Source organism: Nomascus leucogenys, chromosome 7b (assembly GCF_006542625.1).
Source record: "Nomascus leucogenys isolate Asia chromosome 7b, Asia_NLE_v1, whole genome shotgun sequence".
Classification (NCBI taxonomy): Eukaryota; Metazoa; Chordata; class Mammalia; order Primates; family Hylobatidae; genus Nomascus; species Nomascus leucogenys.
Window position 1 is genome coordinate 64154132 of NC_044387.1, and position 16602 is coordinate 64170733.

At 37.8% G+C, this 16602-nt stretch overlaps 1 protein-coding gene across 1 annotated transcript in view; it reads left to right on the forward strand.

The window, feature by feature from the left end:
• The first annotated feature begins 1354 nt into the window (after window positions 1–1354).
• Window positions 1355–16602, forward strand: part of USP38 (ubiquitin specific peptidase 38) — a 34289-nt gene continuing 19041 nt past the window's right edge. Inside the window, exons 1-4 of the mRNA XM_003257755.3 lie at window positions 1355–2570; window positions 4139–4274; window positions 9352–9481; window positions 11462–11563. Of these exons, the coding sequence (XP_003257803.2) occupies window positions 1889–2570; window positions 4139–4274; window positions 9352–9481; window positions 11462–11563 (1050 nt within the window). The 5' untranslated portion in view covers window positions 1355–1888. The remainder of the gene's footprint in view (window positions 2571–4138; window positions 4275–9351; window positions 9482–11461; window positions 11564–16602) is intronic.

A 16602-nucleotide genomic window follows, 5' to 3' on the forward strand; every position in this document is an offset into this window, starting at 1 on the left:
CTATATTATTTTTGTCTTCCACTGTGGCATTATTCCCAGTAAAGACAAACATCTCTGTACCTTCACCTCCTGCCTATTGGAAAAATGAAAGTTCCAAAATCATTCCTGTCTCTAGCATGACTGATAGATCAATTACCTCAATTCTCTTTTATCTTCAGTATCTTCCTACAAGTCAACTTGGTCTTAAGTTCCCTTTCACTCAAGCTCCTGTCTCCTCTAAACTGCTCTTCTTAAGACTACCATAATCAACGTGTGCATATATTAGTGTAATCGTGTTTGTAACTTGGTAAAAAAACAAAAACAAAACACTAGCAAACTCAAGTAACAGAATTTTGTTCATTTTTCTACGGGACATTTTAAATGACCTATTTCTTTAAAGTTTTGTCTGTATTACAGGGCCTTAATGTCTAGTTTCACAACTATATTAACCAAGCCTGAAGGGGGCTACATTTAGGCAATATTTTCCAATATAAAGACTTCTGATTAAATTCTTACTGTGAATCTTTGGAATTTGGCATGAAAGAGAACAAGCATGATTGCATCTGTTTTTCCCTATTGTAAACCATCTTCAGTGTCAACATATACAATAAGTTTTGTGGTATTTCCACCTGGTTTTCTATTTTCAAAGTACTCCTGTATGACACAGGCATAAACATACTTTGATTCTAATCTGCCATTTCCCTTACTCTCCTCACACTTTTTTGGATGGCTTATAATTTCCGATATGGTACAAAGCTCACTAACTGGTTCTTTGCTAGAGGCCTGCTACTGATACTGATGGTCGCTAAATGCTAGGTACGCCACTGGTATTGCTCTTACTTCAATACCGACATCGCAGGATAAAGGCAGTCACATTTAGGCGCGCAAGGGCAATTCTTGATTAATGAGCCAAGGCAAAGACTTCTCAATCCGAGTTTCGAGTTTTCCTTACTTTTCCCCCAAATGCTCTTTTCCTCGGATTTCACATCAACAGCACTTATTCGAGTTTTCACGAGTTTAAGTCGGAACCGACAGAGACTAGCCGGCAAGACTCCTACAGTCGCAGCCATCTGCGCAGCGTCCGCCGGGGACGCTCCGCGCGGAAGACCGCCTGTGACTCGACACACTCTCCACTGACGCGGCCGTTGCCGCACTTGCGCGGCGGGGCGGGAAGGAGGCTCCGAGCGCCGGGGCGGGGGACGGGAGTCTACGACTCGGGGCGGAGGTGGGGGAACAGGGAAGGAGAGAGGGAAGAAGAGAGGGGCGGAGGGGCGGAGGGGCGGAGGGGCGGAGGGGCGGAGGGGCGGAGGGGCGGAGGGGCGGAGGGGCGGTCCTTACCGGAGGTTCCTAGGTCCTTCACTTCCTGTTTGCCGGCACTTCAATATCCGGGTCAAAGGGTGTCGCTTCGGTCTCTTCTCCCCGGCTGATCCCAGAACCCTCCGTGACAGCGCGTCCTGACTCAGTCCACGGCCGGCTTCTTCTCACGACCTGCTGGAGCCTGGACGCCCACACCTGACCCGGAACTCGGAGGCGCGCTTCCTCCACCCACCGGCTAGCAGCCCCGGGCCCTGAGCGTCCGCCGACGCCGCTGAGGGGCCCGACAGGCCCCTCCGCGCTGATGCTGAGAGGGATCGAGAGCCCGGGGCGGCGGCGGAGTACGGGCCTCTGGCGCCTTAGGCCAGCTGCGGGTGTCGGTTCTTAAGCTCTCTAGGCTCTCCAGCTCCCGCCCCGGCTTGGATGGGTCTCCCTGCCCCATAAATGTGGCTGCTGAGGCGGCGGTGGCGGTGGCCCGTCACGCTGCTGCTGCGGCGCTCCAAGTTCATCTCCGCCCCGGGGCCCTCCTGCCCCACCTCGGGGCTGCCGCCACCCGCTCCTTATCCCCTGGCGCTGGCCTTGCAGCGTGGCGACAATGGACAAGATCCTGGAGGGCCTTGTGAGTTCTTCGCATCCCCTGCCCCTCAAGCGGGTGATTGTGCGGAAGGTGGTGGAATCGGCGGAGCACTGGCTAGACAAGGCGCAGTGCGAGGCCATGTTTGACCTGACGACCCGGCTCATCCTGGAAGGCCAGGACCCTTTCCAGCGGCAGGTGGGGCACCAGGTGCTGGAGGCCTACGCACGATACCACCGGCCAGAGTTCGAGTCCTTCTTCAACAAGACCTTCGTGTTGGGCCTCCTTCATCAGGGCTACCACTCTCTGGACAGGAAGGATGTAGCCATCCTGGACTACATTCACAACGGCCTGAAGCTGATTATGAGCTGTCCCTCGGTGCTGGATCTCTTTAGCCTCCTGCAGGTAGAGGTGTTACGGATGGTGTGTGAGAGGCCGGAGCCGCAGCTCTGTGCCCGATTGAGCGACCTTCTGACCGACTTCGTGCAATGCATCCCCAAGGGGAAATTGTCCATCACGTTCTGTCAACAGCTGGTTCGAACGATAGGCCACTTCCAGTGCGTGTCCACCCAGGAGAGAGAGCTGCGGGAATATGTCTCCCAGGTGACAAAAGTGAGTAACTTGCTGCAGAACATCTGGAAGGCCGAGCCTGCCACACTGCTGCCTTCCCTGCAAGAAGTTTTTGCAAGCATCTCTTCCACAGGTAAGGGTCATTATCTTTCAGAATATCTCATAAAAATTCAGTATATGTCTCTCTTGCACACACACATTCACACCATGTTTTCCTCCTGCCCTGAAAACATTCTTAAGCGAGAGCAAATCCTAATACCTCATCCCAAATTTATTCACATTCACCACCTTATTCTGGACGTCACATCGTACTTTAAAAACAGGCAGCGTTCCCATTTTAAAGGTTGAGAACGTCCAGGTCTTAAGACCTTTGGCACTAAACAAGTTGCTTAATTACCCAGCCTCTGCTCAAGTTATTTGGAATGCTTTCAGGATGACAGCTACTGCAGAAAGCTTCCATTCATTAGTGACTAATGGTAGCATGATGTTTACCATAGTATTTATTGTACGTGTCTCTCATTTTGTAATGAGTTCTTCCCCCATTTTGGTATTTCCTCATTTTTGAATTAATGGATTGTGCAGTTTGTTTTATTACTGGTTTATCCCAGATAACTATGAAGTTTTTAAATACTGACATTTTTTCTACAATATCTAGTAGACAAAGGAGGGATACAGATAGAATGAGGGAAGGAAGAGTACGAGGATTTAAATATTTGTTTTTGTGCCCATGAACTGCATTCCCAGAAAGCAGAGAAGGGTCACATGATACTTGCCTAGAAAATGCTTTCTCGTCGAGGAATTTTACCAGTACCTCTACCTTCCTTGTTCTGTCTTGGACCTTTCAGGTCTGAATAGATTCAAAACCATGTTCATTTCCGCTCTACTTGGTACAAGCATTCTCCTTCGTTTATACCACCAGTGGGGACTGTGTGGCTGTTCAAATTGAACTTGTGAGGGATGTGTCCTCTTCTTATCTTAAGAACCAGAAGTAAAGATGAAGTTTTAACAAGCGTTCTATGTTCTGATGAATTTAATATATTTACGAAAGAATTACAAACGATGTATTTGCAGTATCTGAGTTGTTTGCTTTTTTTTTTCTTATTGTAATTTTACTTCAGTTGCCTGTGTTATAACTGTTAGGTTCCTCCCAAATTTTTTTAACTGTAGCAGTAAAGGTACTTGTCTTGGATTTGCTTAATTTGTATACAGTTTAAGCAAAGTCTCCCCAAAAGTCACCTTAATTTCTACTTTAAGAGATTTTTTTAAAATCTTCCTTAGAGCAATGTAATGATCAATAAGTTTAAAGTTATTTTGGAGGATCTGAAGTGGAAGTTGAAATGATACTTTATGTTTCTTTATATTTCCTTTCTGATTAGTGATTTACAAGTTAATATTTTAGCGCAACAATAACTCAATAAATTATGAAAAATTAAAGTAACTTATGGACTAACCATAGCAATATATTTCAGCATTTTGTCTACAGTATGAATGATCATTGCTGTTCACTCGTAATCTTTCATTCCTGTAATTTAACATTCCTTGTAAATTAAGAGTCTACCCATGAGGGTGTAGCATAATAATCCTTCCTAATTAACACTTCTGCTGCAATTATTATTTTTTTTTTTTTTGGTAAAGTGTTGTTCTTTCTAAATACTTGAACCTACTTGCCATGTTCCCTTTTCTTTTTAATTGAAAAAACAGATGCATCATTTGAACCTTCTGTAGCATTGGCAAGCCTTGTGCAGCATATTCCTCTTCAGATGATTACAGTTCTCATCAGGAGCCTTACTACGGATCCAAATGTAAAAGATGCAAGTATGACCCAAGCCCTTTGCAGGTACTTCTTCATGACACTGTTAATGGTAATTGTAGATTTGGGGAAGGGGAAATATTTTGTATTTTGTGAGTAATGAAAAACTTACCAATGTTTAAAACTAAAATCATGGAATGACATATGTAAAGATTCTCCAAATAGATTGGAATTGTTTACTTTATAGCGTTGACAGGCATCCCAATAATTCACAAATCTAGTTTCAATTCAACTTTTTTTAATTCCCAAAATATACACACATATACACATATTATACACTCAGATGTTGATTGGATTATCAGTCTACAGTATTTCACTAATTTCATTGCCCATTATTGTTTCCTGCAACCTATTTCTTTCTGCGTTTTTTTTTTCTTTCTTCTTTAGTAAGTATATACTTTACTTTCTCTTTCAACCAGGCTCAATGTGTAATACACTCTTTGCCTTTGCCTATTTGAATTTTTTTTCTTTCTCAGTTTTAAATAGATGATTTGGCAAGATACAGAATTCTAATTTGATAGCCATTTTCTCTTAGCATTTTAAAAATAATACTGTATTAGCTTTGGGCATCTGTTGTTGCTCGTGGGAAGTCAGCTGTCAATCTGACTGTCATTCTTTTGTGAGTAGTCAGCTTTTCTGGAAACTTTTATGTTCTCTTTATCCTTGATGTTCTGTAATTTTATTCTTGCATTTCTAGGTATAATCTTAATATTATCTGCCCTTCTTAGCACTTTGGCACTTTTATTCAGTCATTCATCCATTTATTTAAACCACACTTATTGAGTACTTACCATGAGTGCCAGGCAGTGTTCAAAATGTCCTCAAACAAACTGATAAAAATATCTGCCTTTATAGGCTTGCATTCTAGTTGGGGAGGCAGACAGTAATTTAATAACACACTTCATTGATTCCAACATGTCTTCTAATTTCAAAGATGTTTAAATGTAGAAATGCCTAGTCATTCATGTCCCAGTTAAATTGGCACGACTTTTCTTGCCTTAGTGGTACATAAGCTAATTATGTATCTTAAAATTGGTTTTGTTTTAGATTTTATTAAATATGATAAGTAAAATAATTTAGTATGTTAGATAGTGATACATGTTTGAAAAAAAAAGCAGACAAAAAGAGGGATAGGAGTAGACAGGAAGGGGGACAGGTTGTGAGGAAGTGGTTTGCAATTTTAAATAAGATGGATGAAGAAGGCTTCACTAAGGTAACCATGAAGTGAAGACATGAAGGATGCGAAGAAGCAAACCTGTGGATATCTGAGGGGAAGAATATCAATACTATTTTATAGTTCACTAATTTTCTCTTCAAAGGTGCTCATCTGTAGAACTGAGTTTATTTCAATGACTATTTTTTTCTAATTGAGTTTTTTGTGTCTGCCTGTTCTTATTTAATACCTGCCTGTTTTTGTTTTTTAATTCCTTTCCTGCATGTGTGTGTATATTAAGCACATTTACGTACAATGTAAGGATTTGGACAAAATGGTTTCTGTGCCCCTGTTATAAAATTATAATTATAAGGTAACATATAAACTGAGGTATTCATACGGAGTTCTCAGTTGCATTTGTACTAACTTCACTCTCTGTAACACAAACTCTAGGGACTTTGATTTTCTCCACCTTATACCCCTTTTCACTTCATTGTTTAAAAAGGTCTTCCTCTTCTAGCATTTCTTCTTGTGCTCTTAAACATAATTGAATCAATTTATCTGTAACTTTTACTTACAGTTTCATAGTATTCATTCCCTCTTTGACTTTCAAGATTTGTGAAAGTGCTTTGTATGTTTGAGAAAACTCTTATGTAAATGTTTTTCCTGTTGTGTGACCTCTACCCCCATTGCTTTTAATTTATGATGATCCCCTTGCTGTGTTTGATCATCTGTATTTTTACATTCTCATCTCCTTGATATCTTTGTATTCATTGTTCTTGAAATTTTTGTCTCTGACACCATACTGTTAGGAATTTCTTTCTGTAACTATTCTTTTTATTTTCTTCCTTCCCATTATTATCATCGCTTTATCAGTTCTGATCTGTATGTGGTTGACTTCCAAGTCTTTATGTGAAGTTCTCATTGTTCATTTTTTTTTAAGAAACTGTTATCTTGTTCATCTCTTCATAATGTAACTCCTTCTGTGCCCTATTTAGCAGCAGCACACTTTTGTCAGTGTGACTGTAACAGCACTAAAGTCTCTTTCTCTTTGGGATGAATGCATTCTAACTTACATTTCTTCCTCGTAAAACAGATTTAGAGAATTACAGATTTTACAGCTGGAAGTGAAATTAGAAATTAGTTGGTGTATCACTTTCATTGTATAGCGTAATAGTAGCAGATTTTATTTACATGACATAAACTATTTAATACTCACCACAGTCTTTTGAAATAGGTACTGTTATTGGCCCCATCTCATAGTTGAGAAAACTGAGAGGTTAGATAATTTACCTAAGCTTGTTCAGGTAATAAACAGTAAATCCAGTATTTGAACTTAAATCTGGCTCCCAGTTATGATATAGTCACCAATGAAGAAACAAACCAGGGTAGTCAAGTTTCTCACTTAGGGTCACTCTCTTAGAGGCAGAACTTATCTTCATGGCCTGATGTTGGTGTTTATTTTTTCTCTTTTTTTACTTAAATTGACACTAATTCTAGATATCTGGTCACAAACCTATAAGCAATTTTCAACTGCATCCTTTCTTTCATTCCCTTTAACATAATTAATAAGTCCTTTGGATTATTTCTTTAAGACATTTCTTAAAATGGCGCTTATTCTATCCCCACTACCTTGAAGAAGTCAGGCTTTCCTCGTTGCACAGTTTTTTAGTTGGTCTTTTTGCTAGCAGTGACTTAACTTTTCTTATCTCAATCATCTGGACTCCTGATTTTTCTCTTCTAATTAAGACATTGTAGTGACTTCCACTACCTACTAAGTCAAATTCATATTCCACTTCTTGGCATTCAGTCCTCTTAATTTTCCAGCCTCTTCAAAAACAGTTATAGTACCCAATTTAGGAATTTTTTTTTTCAAGATGTATTTGGAAATTAATTTTTACTTTTTTTTTTCTATGGGGAGTTGTGACTCAGTTTTTGTATTACATTTCCAGTGTAGCCTGCGTGATCCTATTTACCTATAATCTACCTGAAATAATTACTCTTATACAGAAAATGTAACTGAAAGGGATAGTGATATTTGTTTTTACCATCCACCTCCCACTTTATACCTCCCCGTGCACTATGCTTTCCCAAACATAGCAGTGATCATGTTTACAGTCATTTTCTATAATCCATAGAAATGCAAATGCAAATGTAGATACCATACCAGAACCAAACAGGTAACATTAAAATATGAAATAAGCCAGGTGTAAGTGAAATGATAGGGAATGGGATACATAAGTACCTTCTAAAAGAGAAAACTGATCATCAACTCCAGTTGTCTGTTAATACAAGGAAATTGGAATCCAGTCTTGTTTGATCTGATTTTTCAAAAGAAGCCTGAAATCCAGTTTTCTGTGTGAAATTTCTCAATGTTTAAAACATTGGAACAAAAGGGAAGACTGCCTGTAGCCCACAAGCTGCCATGTAAAAGTGGAAATTGGTGTTATTCTCCATAAATGACAATTAAACCAATCTTGGTGTCTTTCATAATTTTGCCAGTTTTACTGTTATGGTTTTAAAGTTGCATGTATTTTTCTTTAGCTATATAAAGAAATGCTTTCATTTATTTAACAAATTTGAGTTCCTACTCAGTGCCAGGCACTAAGTGCTGGGAATCCAAAGATCCAAAGATATATGAGAGATTACTGCTCTCAAGCTCACAGTCTAATGGAAGAGACAGGTCGTGGAGTACATAAACGACAAATATATAGTTAAATGTTATTTAAATAGTAAGATACTAAATCAGTATACCAGGGTTAAAAGTAAGTGTCCTTAGAATTCAAATTGATAATCACTGATACATGGTGGCTAAGATTCCTATAGTTAACCATAAAAATAGCTTGTCTTGCAGTGCCTGCCTGTACTGGAGAAAAACCTCAGACACGTGCAAGTCCAATCAAATTGAAACAGAACTGAAATATAATTAAAGTGTGGCAAAAAACATTGTATTCTATGCTGGCAGAGCTTAGTTTAAATGCCAGTACTATTTTTTGATAATTGTGTAATTGTTGACAAATTTACAGGCGTGAGCCACTGCGCCCGGCCTTCAGTTGCTTTCTGAAAGAGTTGTGTCAATCTTCATTGTGGTAGAGATCTAACTTTAGGGAGTATCTCTGTCCGATCCTATATTATTATTTTTTTTTCACTAAATTGGGTAATTTAATGAGTTTTCTTTCAAGAAAAGCACTCATTAGTGCAAAATGAAGCCATTACAATATTTACAGACTTAGTGCTTTTTTATGTATTTGAAGTTTCATTTTGTTGTCTTTGTATAGTCAGATTTGAAAAAGATACCTCTTTCACAGTTCAAAATATAGTCTTTTTAAACAGTGCATTTCATATTAGACTGTACTCACCAGGAAGGAGGAATCTTGGATCATATTCATATGTCTTAGTTCAGATTACATTTCAGCTGCTCTTTTTAGAGTAAATTTGCCTAATAAATTATTGATACAGGTTGAGCATCCCAAATTGAAATGTTTGAAAATCCAGTACTTTTTGAGTGCTGACATGATGCTCAAAGGAAATGCTCATTGGGACATTTCAGATTTCAAATTTTTGGATTTGAAATGCCCAACCAGTAAATATATAATGCAAATAATTGAAAATCCAAAGCACTTCTGATTCCAAACATTTCAAATAAGGAATACTCAACCTGTGCCACTATATAGCATAAATTTTAAGTTTTGTGTTTATGCAAAATAATTTATCAGAAATTCTTTTTATGGAAATATGTTGGATATGAGAAACTGTCAGTTTACAAGATTGGAAACTCCATGAGAACAAGCACCTGTTAAATTCACTTCTACATCTTGGTCAGTGCTTTTCACCAGCAAATTCAGTAAATGTTGATTCACAAAGTGAGTGGTTATCTACTGTAACTCTTGTTATCACTAACTAAATGAAAATATTTTCAATTATGATTGTTTCATTTTCCTTCAATTTCAGAATGATTGACTGGCTATCCTGGCCATTGGCTCAGCATGTGGATACATGGGTAATTGCACTCCTGAAAGGACTGGCAGCTGTCCAGAAGTTTACTATTTTGATAGATGTTACTTTGCTGAAAATAGAACTGGTAAGTGGGAGTATGGAAATCTATTAGAATATATAGACTCATAAAATCAATATTTTTATCTTTGGGTGGTATCCTTGAAAGCATCTAATTTTGAATATGTTATTGTTGTTTTGTTTTGAATAACAGTTTGCATAGGCTTTAGAAATTTTTTTAAATGTCATTTAAATAGAAGTAATTAGGTTGGGCATGGTTGCTCACACCTCCCAAAGTGCTGGGAGGCAGAGGCGGGCAGATCACTTGAGGCAAGGAGTTCAAGACCAGCCTGGCCAACATGGCAAAACTCCGTCTCTACTAAAAATACAAAAATTAGGTTGGCATGATGGTTCATGCCTGTAGTCCCAGCTGCTGAGGAGGCTGAGGCACGAGAATCACTTGAACCTGAGAAGCAGAGGTTGCAGTGAGCCAAGATAGCACCACTGCACTCCAGCCTGGACGACAGAGCAAGACTGTCTCAAAAAAAAAAAAAAAGTATAAGTAATTAAAATAATTTTTTCATTTTCAAATATCCATTAGAGAAACATTCTTTCCATTATCTCTTGAGTCCAACTAATCAAGCTTTTACCACCATTACTCTACCAAAATTACCTTTGACACCAGTGGTTTCCAGTATTGCTAAACTCAAGAGTCATTTCTCAGGCCTCTTCTCATTTGACCTGTCAGCAATATTTGGCACAGTCGATCACTCTCTCTTGTTTCCAGGACATTATACTCTCCCGATTTTTGTCCTCCTTCACAGGCATATCAGTCTCCTGTACTTACTCTAACTTTCAGAATGCCTTACAGTTCAGTCTTCGGTCCATTTTCTTCTCAGTGCATACTCACAGCATAGGTGTTCTATGGCTTTAAACAACATCTCTAATTTGATGACTGCCAGATTTATATTTTTAGTCCATTTTTCTCCCTTGAACTCCATATTCATGTATCCATCTGTCTTTACATGAATCTCAGATTCACTTTATCTACAATCTTACTCCTGATTTTTCCCTCCCAGACCTAGAGGCTACTCTATCCTTTCACTTGCTCAAGCCAAAAACCTTGAAGCTATTCTTATCTATTTTTTATTTCCTCTTAGTCCATATCCTACAAATTCTACTGACACCACCTTTAGAATATATCCACAATCCTACCACCCTGGTCCTACATTATCATCCCTTGCTGCAAGATTGCAGCAGCCTTCCTGTTCCTGTCCTTGGTCCCCTGTACTTATCACACAAGGTCCTATGTATTCTCACACTTTTTCTCTAGTCCCGTTTCCCGCTGTTATTGCCTCAGTCTCTTGCTTCACTTACACTGCCCTTTTTTCTTCATCTGTAGCACACCAGCCTGAAGGCCTTTGCAGTGCTGTTTGCCTTGCCTATAATGCTCTTGTCCCAGGTATTTGCAAGGCTTATTCAATTCCTTCAGTTTTATAGTTGGATATCACTTCTTTCATGAGGCATTTATTGAACTCTATATAAAACAGCAGATTTTTTTGCTACACAGCATTCCCTATTCATCATACCCTGCTTTAAATTTCTTAATAACACTTACCACCATGTGTTAGTTTTTATTGTTTCTACCTACCCTCTAGATGGTAAACCCTGTAAGATAGAGTTTTTTTTTTTTTTTTTTTTTTTGATCCGTTGTTGTAGCACTAGTTCCTAGAACTAGGACAGTAATAGTATGTGCTTAACAAATATTTGTTGAGTGAATTGAATGAATGGTGGACTAGGGAGCTATTGCCTTATAAACATAGTTTGACAAATTTTTATTTAATTGGGGAGTTTTAACAGTTGGTTAGGCCAGTTACATTACCCTTGATCTCTGTCACATTATTTCCTAACTTCATCCTTCTCCCAAAGTTTAATAATATAAGTTATGTTAAGACTTTCCAGAAACGGGACATTCATATAAATGAATTTTAGCTCTAAGAAAATAACCACTGTTGGATTAATGATTTTCCTGCAAATTCTTAAGATGGTGTTTTGTCTTATTTTGAAGGTTTTTAATCGACTTTGGTTTCCTCTTGTGAGACCTGGTGCTCTTGCAGTTCTTTCTCACATGCTGCTTAGCTTTCAGCATTCTCCAGAGGCGTTCCATTTGGTAAGTTATGACATAAGCGTTCTACTTTGAAAAAGCCTCATTTTGAAAATTTAGTTTAATATTGAGTCACATTTTTATGTAGCGAAAATATTGCAAGTTAGTCCCAAATCTGTTTTCATATAGCTTTATGATTTCCTAGAAAATTGAGATTGTGAGATTTCCCTCCTAGGAATATATTTTCGTGTCTCATTCAAACTACTCCACTTGAAACAACTACCAGCAGTTGAGAGTTACTGTTCACATGGGAGATGTCACTGATGTATGTCTGTTGCACAAATGAACAGTATAGAAGGATTAAAATGATTGAAAACCACTGCTTTAGAATTTTGAAAGCATGAAAACACACCAGTTTTGCAGGCTTTTCATTCACTCTCAGCCTACATCCTACAAATCCTGTTGACCCCACCTTTAAAATACATCTAGAATCCTACCACTTTAAGCCAGCTGAATCATTGGCTTTTATTTGATTTCAATTATTTGATTATCAGTTACTGCAGATGAGAAATGACAAATTGTAATTTTGGTCAACTGTCCATTGACCACTCTAGGGCATCATAGGAAAACAGTGCCTTTGTGTGGTTACTTAATTCTTCCAAAGTCTAATCCTGTTTTATAGGACTAGAAACTCATTGTCAATAAACCCACAGTGGAAAAATCTTAGGAATACTGATTCACCATAACAAACTTCAGAGGAGACCAGTGAAGTTCGGAATTCCATTTGTTTTTATTTATCTAGAATATATTCACATAGGTTGCTCAGTGTCTCATTTCCACTGAAGGAGAGTCCACAGGCTTTGTAGTAAGTAAACCTTACTAGCAAATAATTACATTACACATTACCACTTAGGATGTGTGATTTCTGCAGTTAATTGCCCTAATTTTGGTGAATTTAATCATCAAGCAATAACCTTATATATATGTATAATACGAACAGAACTTAAACTCTAAGATAGCAGGTGTACTAGCAAAGTCTTCCAAGAAAAAAAAAAAAACATCAATTACTTGTCCTTGTCTTCAGGCACAATCATGTGTAAGAAATTTGAGAAAAGGCTTTGTTTTCCACATTTTTTTTTTTAACTTTTAGATTCAGGGAAATGTGAAAGTTTGTTACATAGGTAAACTCATGTCACGTGGATTTGGTTTACAGATTATTGCACTACCCAGTTGTTAAACCCAGTACCCAATAGTTATCTTTTCTGCTCCTCTACCTCCTCCCACTCTCCCCGCTCAAGTAGACCTCAGTGTCTATTGTCCCCTTTTTTGTGTTCATGAGTTCTCACCATTTAGCTCGCGCTTATAAGTGAAAACATGGGGTATTTGGTTTTCTGTTCCTGGGTTAGTTTGCTAAGGATAATAGCCTCCCCCTCCATCCGTGTTCCCGCAGAAGACATGATCTCATTATTATGGCTGCATAGTCTTCCATGGTGTATATGTACCACATTTTCTTTCTCTAATCTGTCACTGATGGGCATTTAGATTGATTCCATGTCTTTGCTATTGTGAATAATGCTACAGTGAACATTCACGTGCATGTATCTTTATGGTAGAATGATTTATATTCCTCTTGGTGTATACCCCGTAATAGGATTGCTGGGTCTAATGCTAGTGTTGCTGTTAGCTCTTTGAAGAATCACCGTACTGCTTTCCACAATGGTTGAATGAATTTATACTCCCACCAAGTGTATAAGTTTTCTCCTTTTTTTGAACCTCACCAGCATGTCTTCTTTTTTGACTTTTTAATGTTAGCCATTCTGACTGGTATGAGATGGTAGTTCACTGTGGTTTTGATTTGCATTTCTCTGCTGATCAGTAGTATTGAGCTTTTTTTCTTAAGCTTGTTGGCTGCATATATGTCTTCTTTTGAAAAGCATCTGTTCATGTCCTTTGTCCGATTTTTAATGGGGTTGTTTTTCTCTTATAAATTTGTTTAAGTTCCTTACAGATGCTGGATATTAGACCTTTGTCAGATGCATAGTTTATAAGTATTTTCTCCCATTCTGTAGGTTGTCTGTTCACTCTGTTGATAGTTTCTTTTGCTATTCAGAAGCTCTTAAGTTTAATTAGATCTCGTTTGTCAATTTTTGCTTTTGTTGCGATTGCTTTTGGTATCTTTGACATGAAGTCTTTGTGTCCTGGATGGTATTGCCTAGGTTGTCTTCCAGGGTTTTTATAGTTTGGGGTTTTACATTTAAGTCTTATCCTTGATGTAACGAACATCAATACAAAAATCCTCAACTTGCAAACCAAATCCAGCAGCACTTCAAAAAGCTAATCCATCATGATCAAGTAGGCTTCATCTCTGGGATGCAAGGTTGGTTTAGCATACACAAATCAATCACATAAACAGAAATAAAGACATAAACTACATGGTTATATCAATGGATGCAGAAAAAGCTTTCAATAAATTCAACATCCCTTCATGTTAAATACTCTCAATAAACTAGGTATTAGAGGAACATGTCTGAAAATAATAAGAGGCATCTGTGACAAACCCACAACCAACATTATACTAAATGGGCAAAAGCTAGAAGCATTCCCCTTGAAAACCAGCACAAGAGAAGGATGCCCTCTCTCACCACTCCTAATCAATATAGTACTGGAAGTCCTAGCCAGAGCAGTCAGGCAAGAGAAAGCAATAGGGGACATCCACATAGGAAGAGAAGAAGTGAAACTATTTGTAGATGATATGTTTCTGTATCTAGAAAACCCCATAGTCTCAGCCCAGAAGCTCCTTAAGCTGATAAACAACTTCAGCAAAGTCTCGGGATACAAAGTTCATGTAAAAAAATCACTAGCATTCCTATATACCAACAGCAGCCAAGCTAGGAGCCAAATTAGGAAGGCGATCCCATTCACAATTGCCACAAAAAGAATAAAATACCTAGGAATACAGCTAACCAGGGAGGTGAAAGATCTCTACAATGAGAAATACAAAACAGTGCTCAAAGAAATCAAGAAGACAAAAACAAATGGAAAAACATCCCATGCTTATGGATAGGAAGAATCAATATCATTAAAATGGCCATACTGCCCAAAGCAATTTACAGATGCAGTGCTATTTCTATCAAACTACCAATGACATTCTTCACAGAACTAAAAAAACACTATTTTAAAATTCGTATGGAACCAAAGAAGAACCTGAATAGCCACAGCAATCCTAAGCAAAAAGAACAAAGCTGGAGCCATCACATTACCCAGCTTCAAATTATACTACAAGGCTACAGTAGTATATTAAAACAGCATGGTACTGGTACAAAAACAGGCACATAGACTAATGGAACAGAAAAGACACCCACAGACAAGGCTGCACACCTATGACCATCTGATCTTGACAAAGCTGTCAAAACAAGCAATGGGGAAAAGGCTCCCTCTTCAATAAATGGTGCTTTGACAACTGGCTAGCCATATGAAGAAGATTGAAGCTGGACCCCTTCCTTACACCGTATACAAAAATCAACTCAAGATGTTTTCCAAATTTCTAGGAAGGAGATTCTCTGACATAACTTTATCATTCATTCTAATGTTTATTGCCCACATTGAGGACATTCCTTAATCTAGTAGTGGGTAATGTGGTAGTTAAATCACCTGTAACTCCAAATAACTCAGTAAAGGACTTGGGCTTAGGAGTTGCCAAGTATGAGCAATAATCTGGAATCAACATCATCATAATTCATTATAAGTTTAGAATATCTTAGGGCAAGCCAAGGTTGATGTTAGAATATGTGGTGTTATGGGTCAGGTTGCTTTTCTTATGCATTTTACACAGTGGAATAAATTTATTTTAAACAGACACTATGGCAGATAGTAATAATGGAGAAAGAAAAAAAATCAAAGCTTCTAATTAAATAAGTTTTATACATTTCCTCAAAAACTTTAGTATTATAATAATGTCAAGAAACATTTAGTTTCACTTATTCAAAAAAATCAACTTTCACACATTTAGAAAGTAACAGCCTGCTTAGAAGTATATCTGTATTAACTGTGAAAGACTAAGTCTTATTTCCATGTCGTGATAATGTTGACCATTTAGGATATAGTAATAGACAACCATATAACCTGATTACAAAGACCTAATCTAATTTGACAGATTTGTAATTACAAATTTAATAATTACTTCTAAAATTTTTGCCCCTTCTGTCTCCCTTCACCTTTGAGAAAACAAAATAATTTTGGATTCTGACTTTTATCAAGAGAATATCTGATAAATGTGGCTTTCTGCGACAGAAGTATAATTCATATTTGCTTAGAAATGTAAAGATGATAGCAATAGAATGAACTCACTAGGAACTGGTAGTTTTATGGTCACATTAGTACCTGTGATGGAGGTGTAAGATAAAAGAAGGTAGTGCAAAAGCTACAGTGTGATTTAAGCACAAATGTAAAGCTAGACAGAGCAGAACGGAAATAGCACTGTGTTGTAAGACTATGATTGTTCATTTTGTGGGAAGGACAGGGAATTGATGGGTTATTACTATAATTGCTGTTATTGCTGTTTGATGGTATGACCCTAATAGTTATAACTTTTTTACCATGAGTTAGCAACCCCAAAATGTTCTACAAATAGAACAGAAGATACCTTTTACCACAAGAAGTGTAAATATGTAGTATCAGATTATAATTAAAAATTAATTGAAAAAATATAGTATCATGCTAATGGAAAGAGCCATGTCTATAAAATAGAAGTTGTTTCATTTTAATAACCTCCTAAAGATGTGATTGGCTCTGGATTGATTGACTTTTTAGTTTAATTTTACAACGAAAGAACATGGTTGTGCTGATGATCAATATTAACAATATTCTATATGTTTATGAGCAATGATCATTTTAGATTTCACTTTTATTTTTAGCCCCAGGTCTTTAAAACTAACAGAAGTTTCTGATGCCCTTTATTTTTAGAACCATCTCATCTTTTGGTGGGAAATGGGATTTGTTAGTAAGAATAGCCACTCTAACATAAGGCATGGTCTGTGTGCTTGTCTGAAAGTAATCCCATTACCCAAGCTGCAATTTTAGTTACTCATGTAAAGATTTTCTTGAAG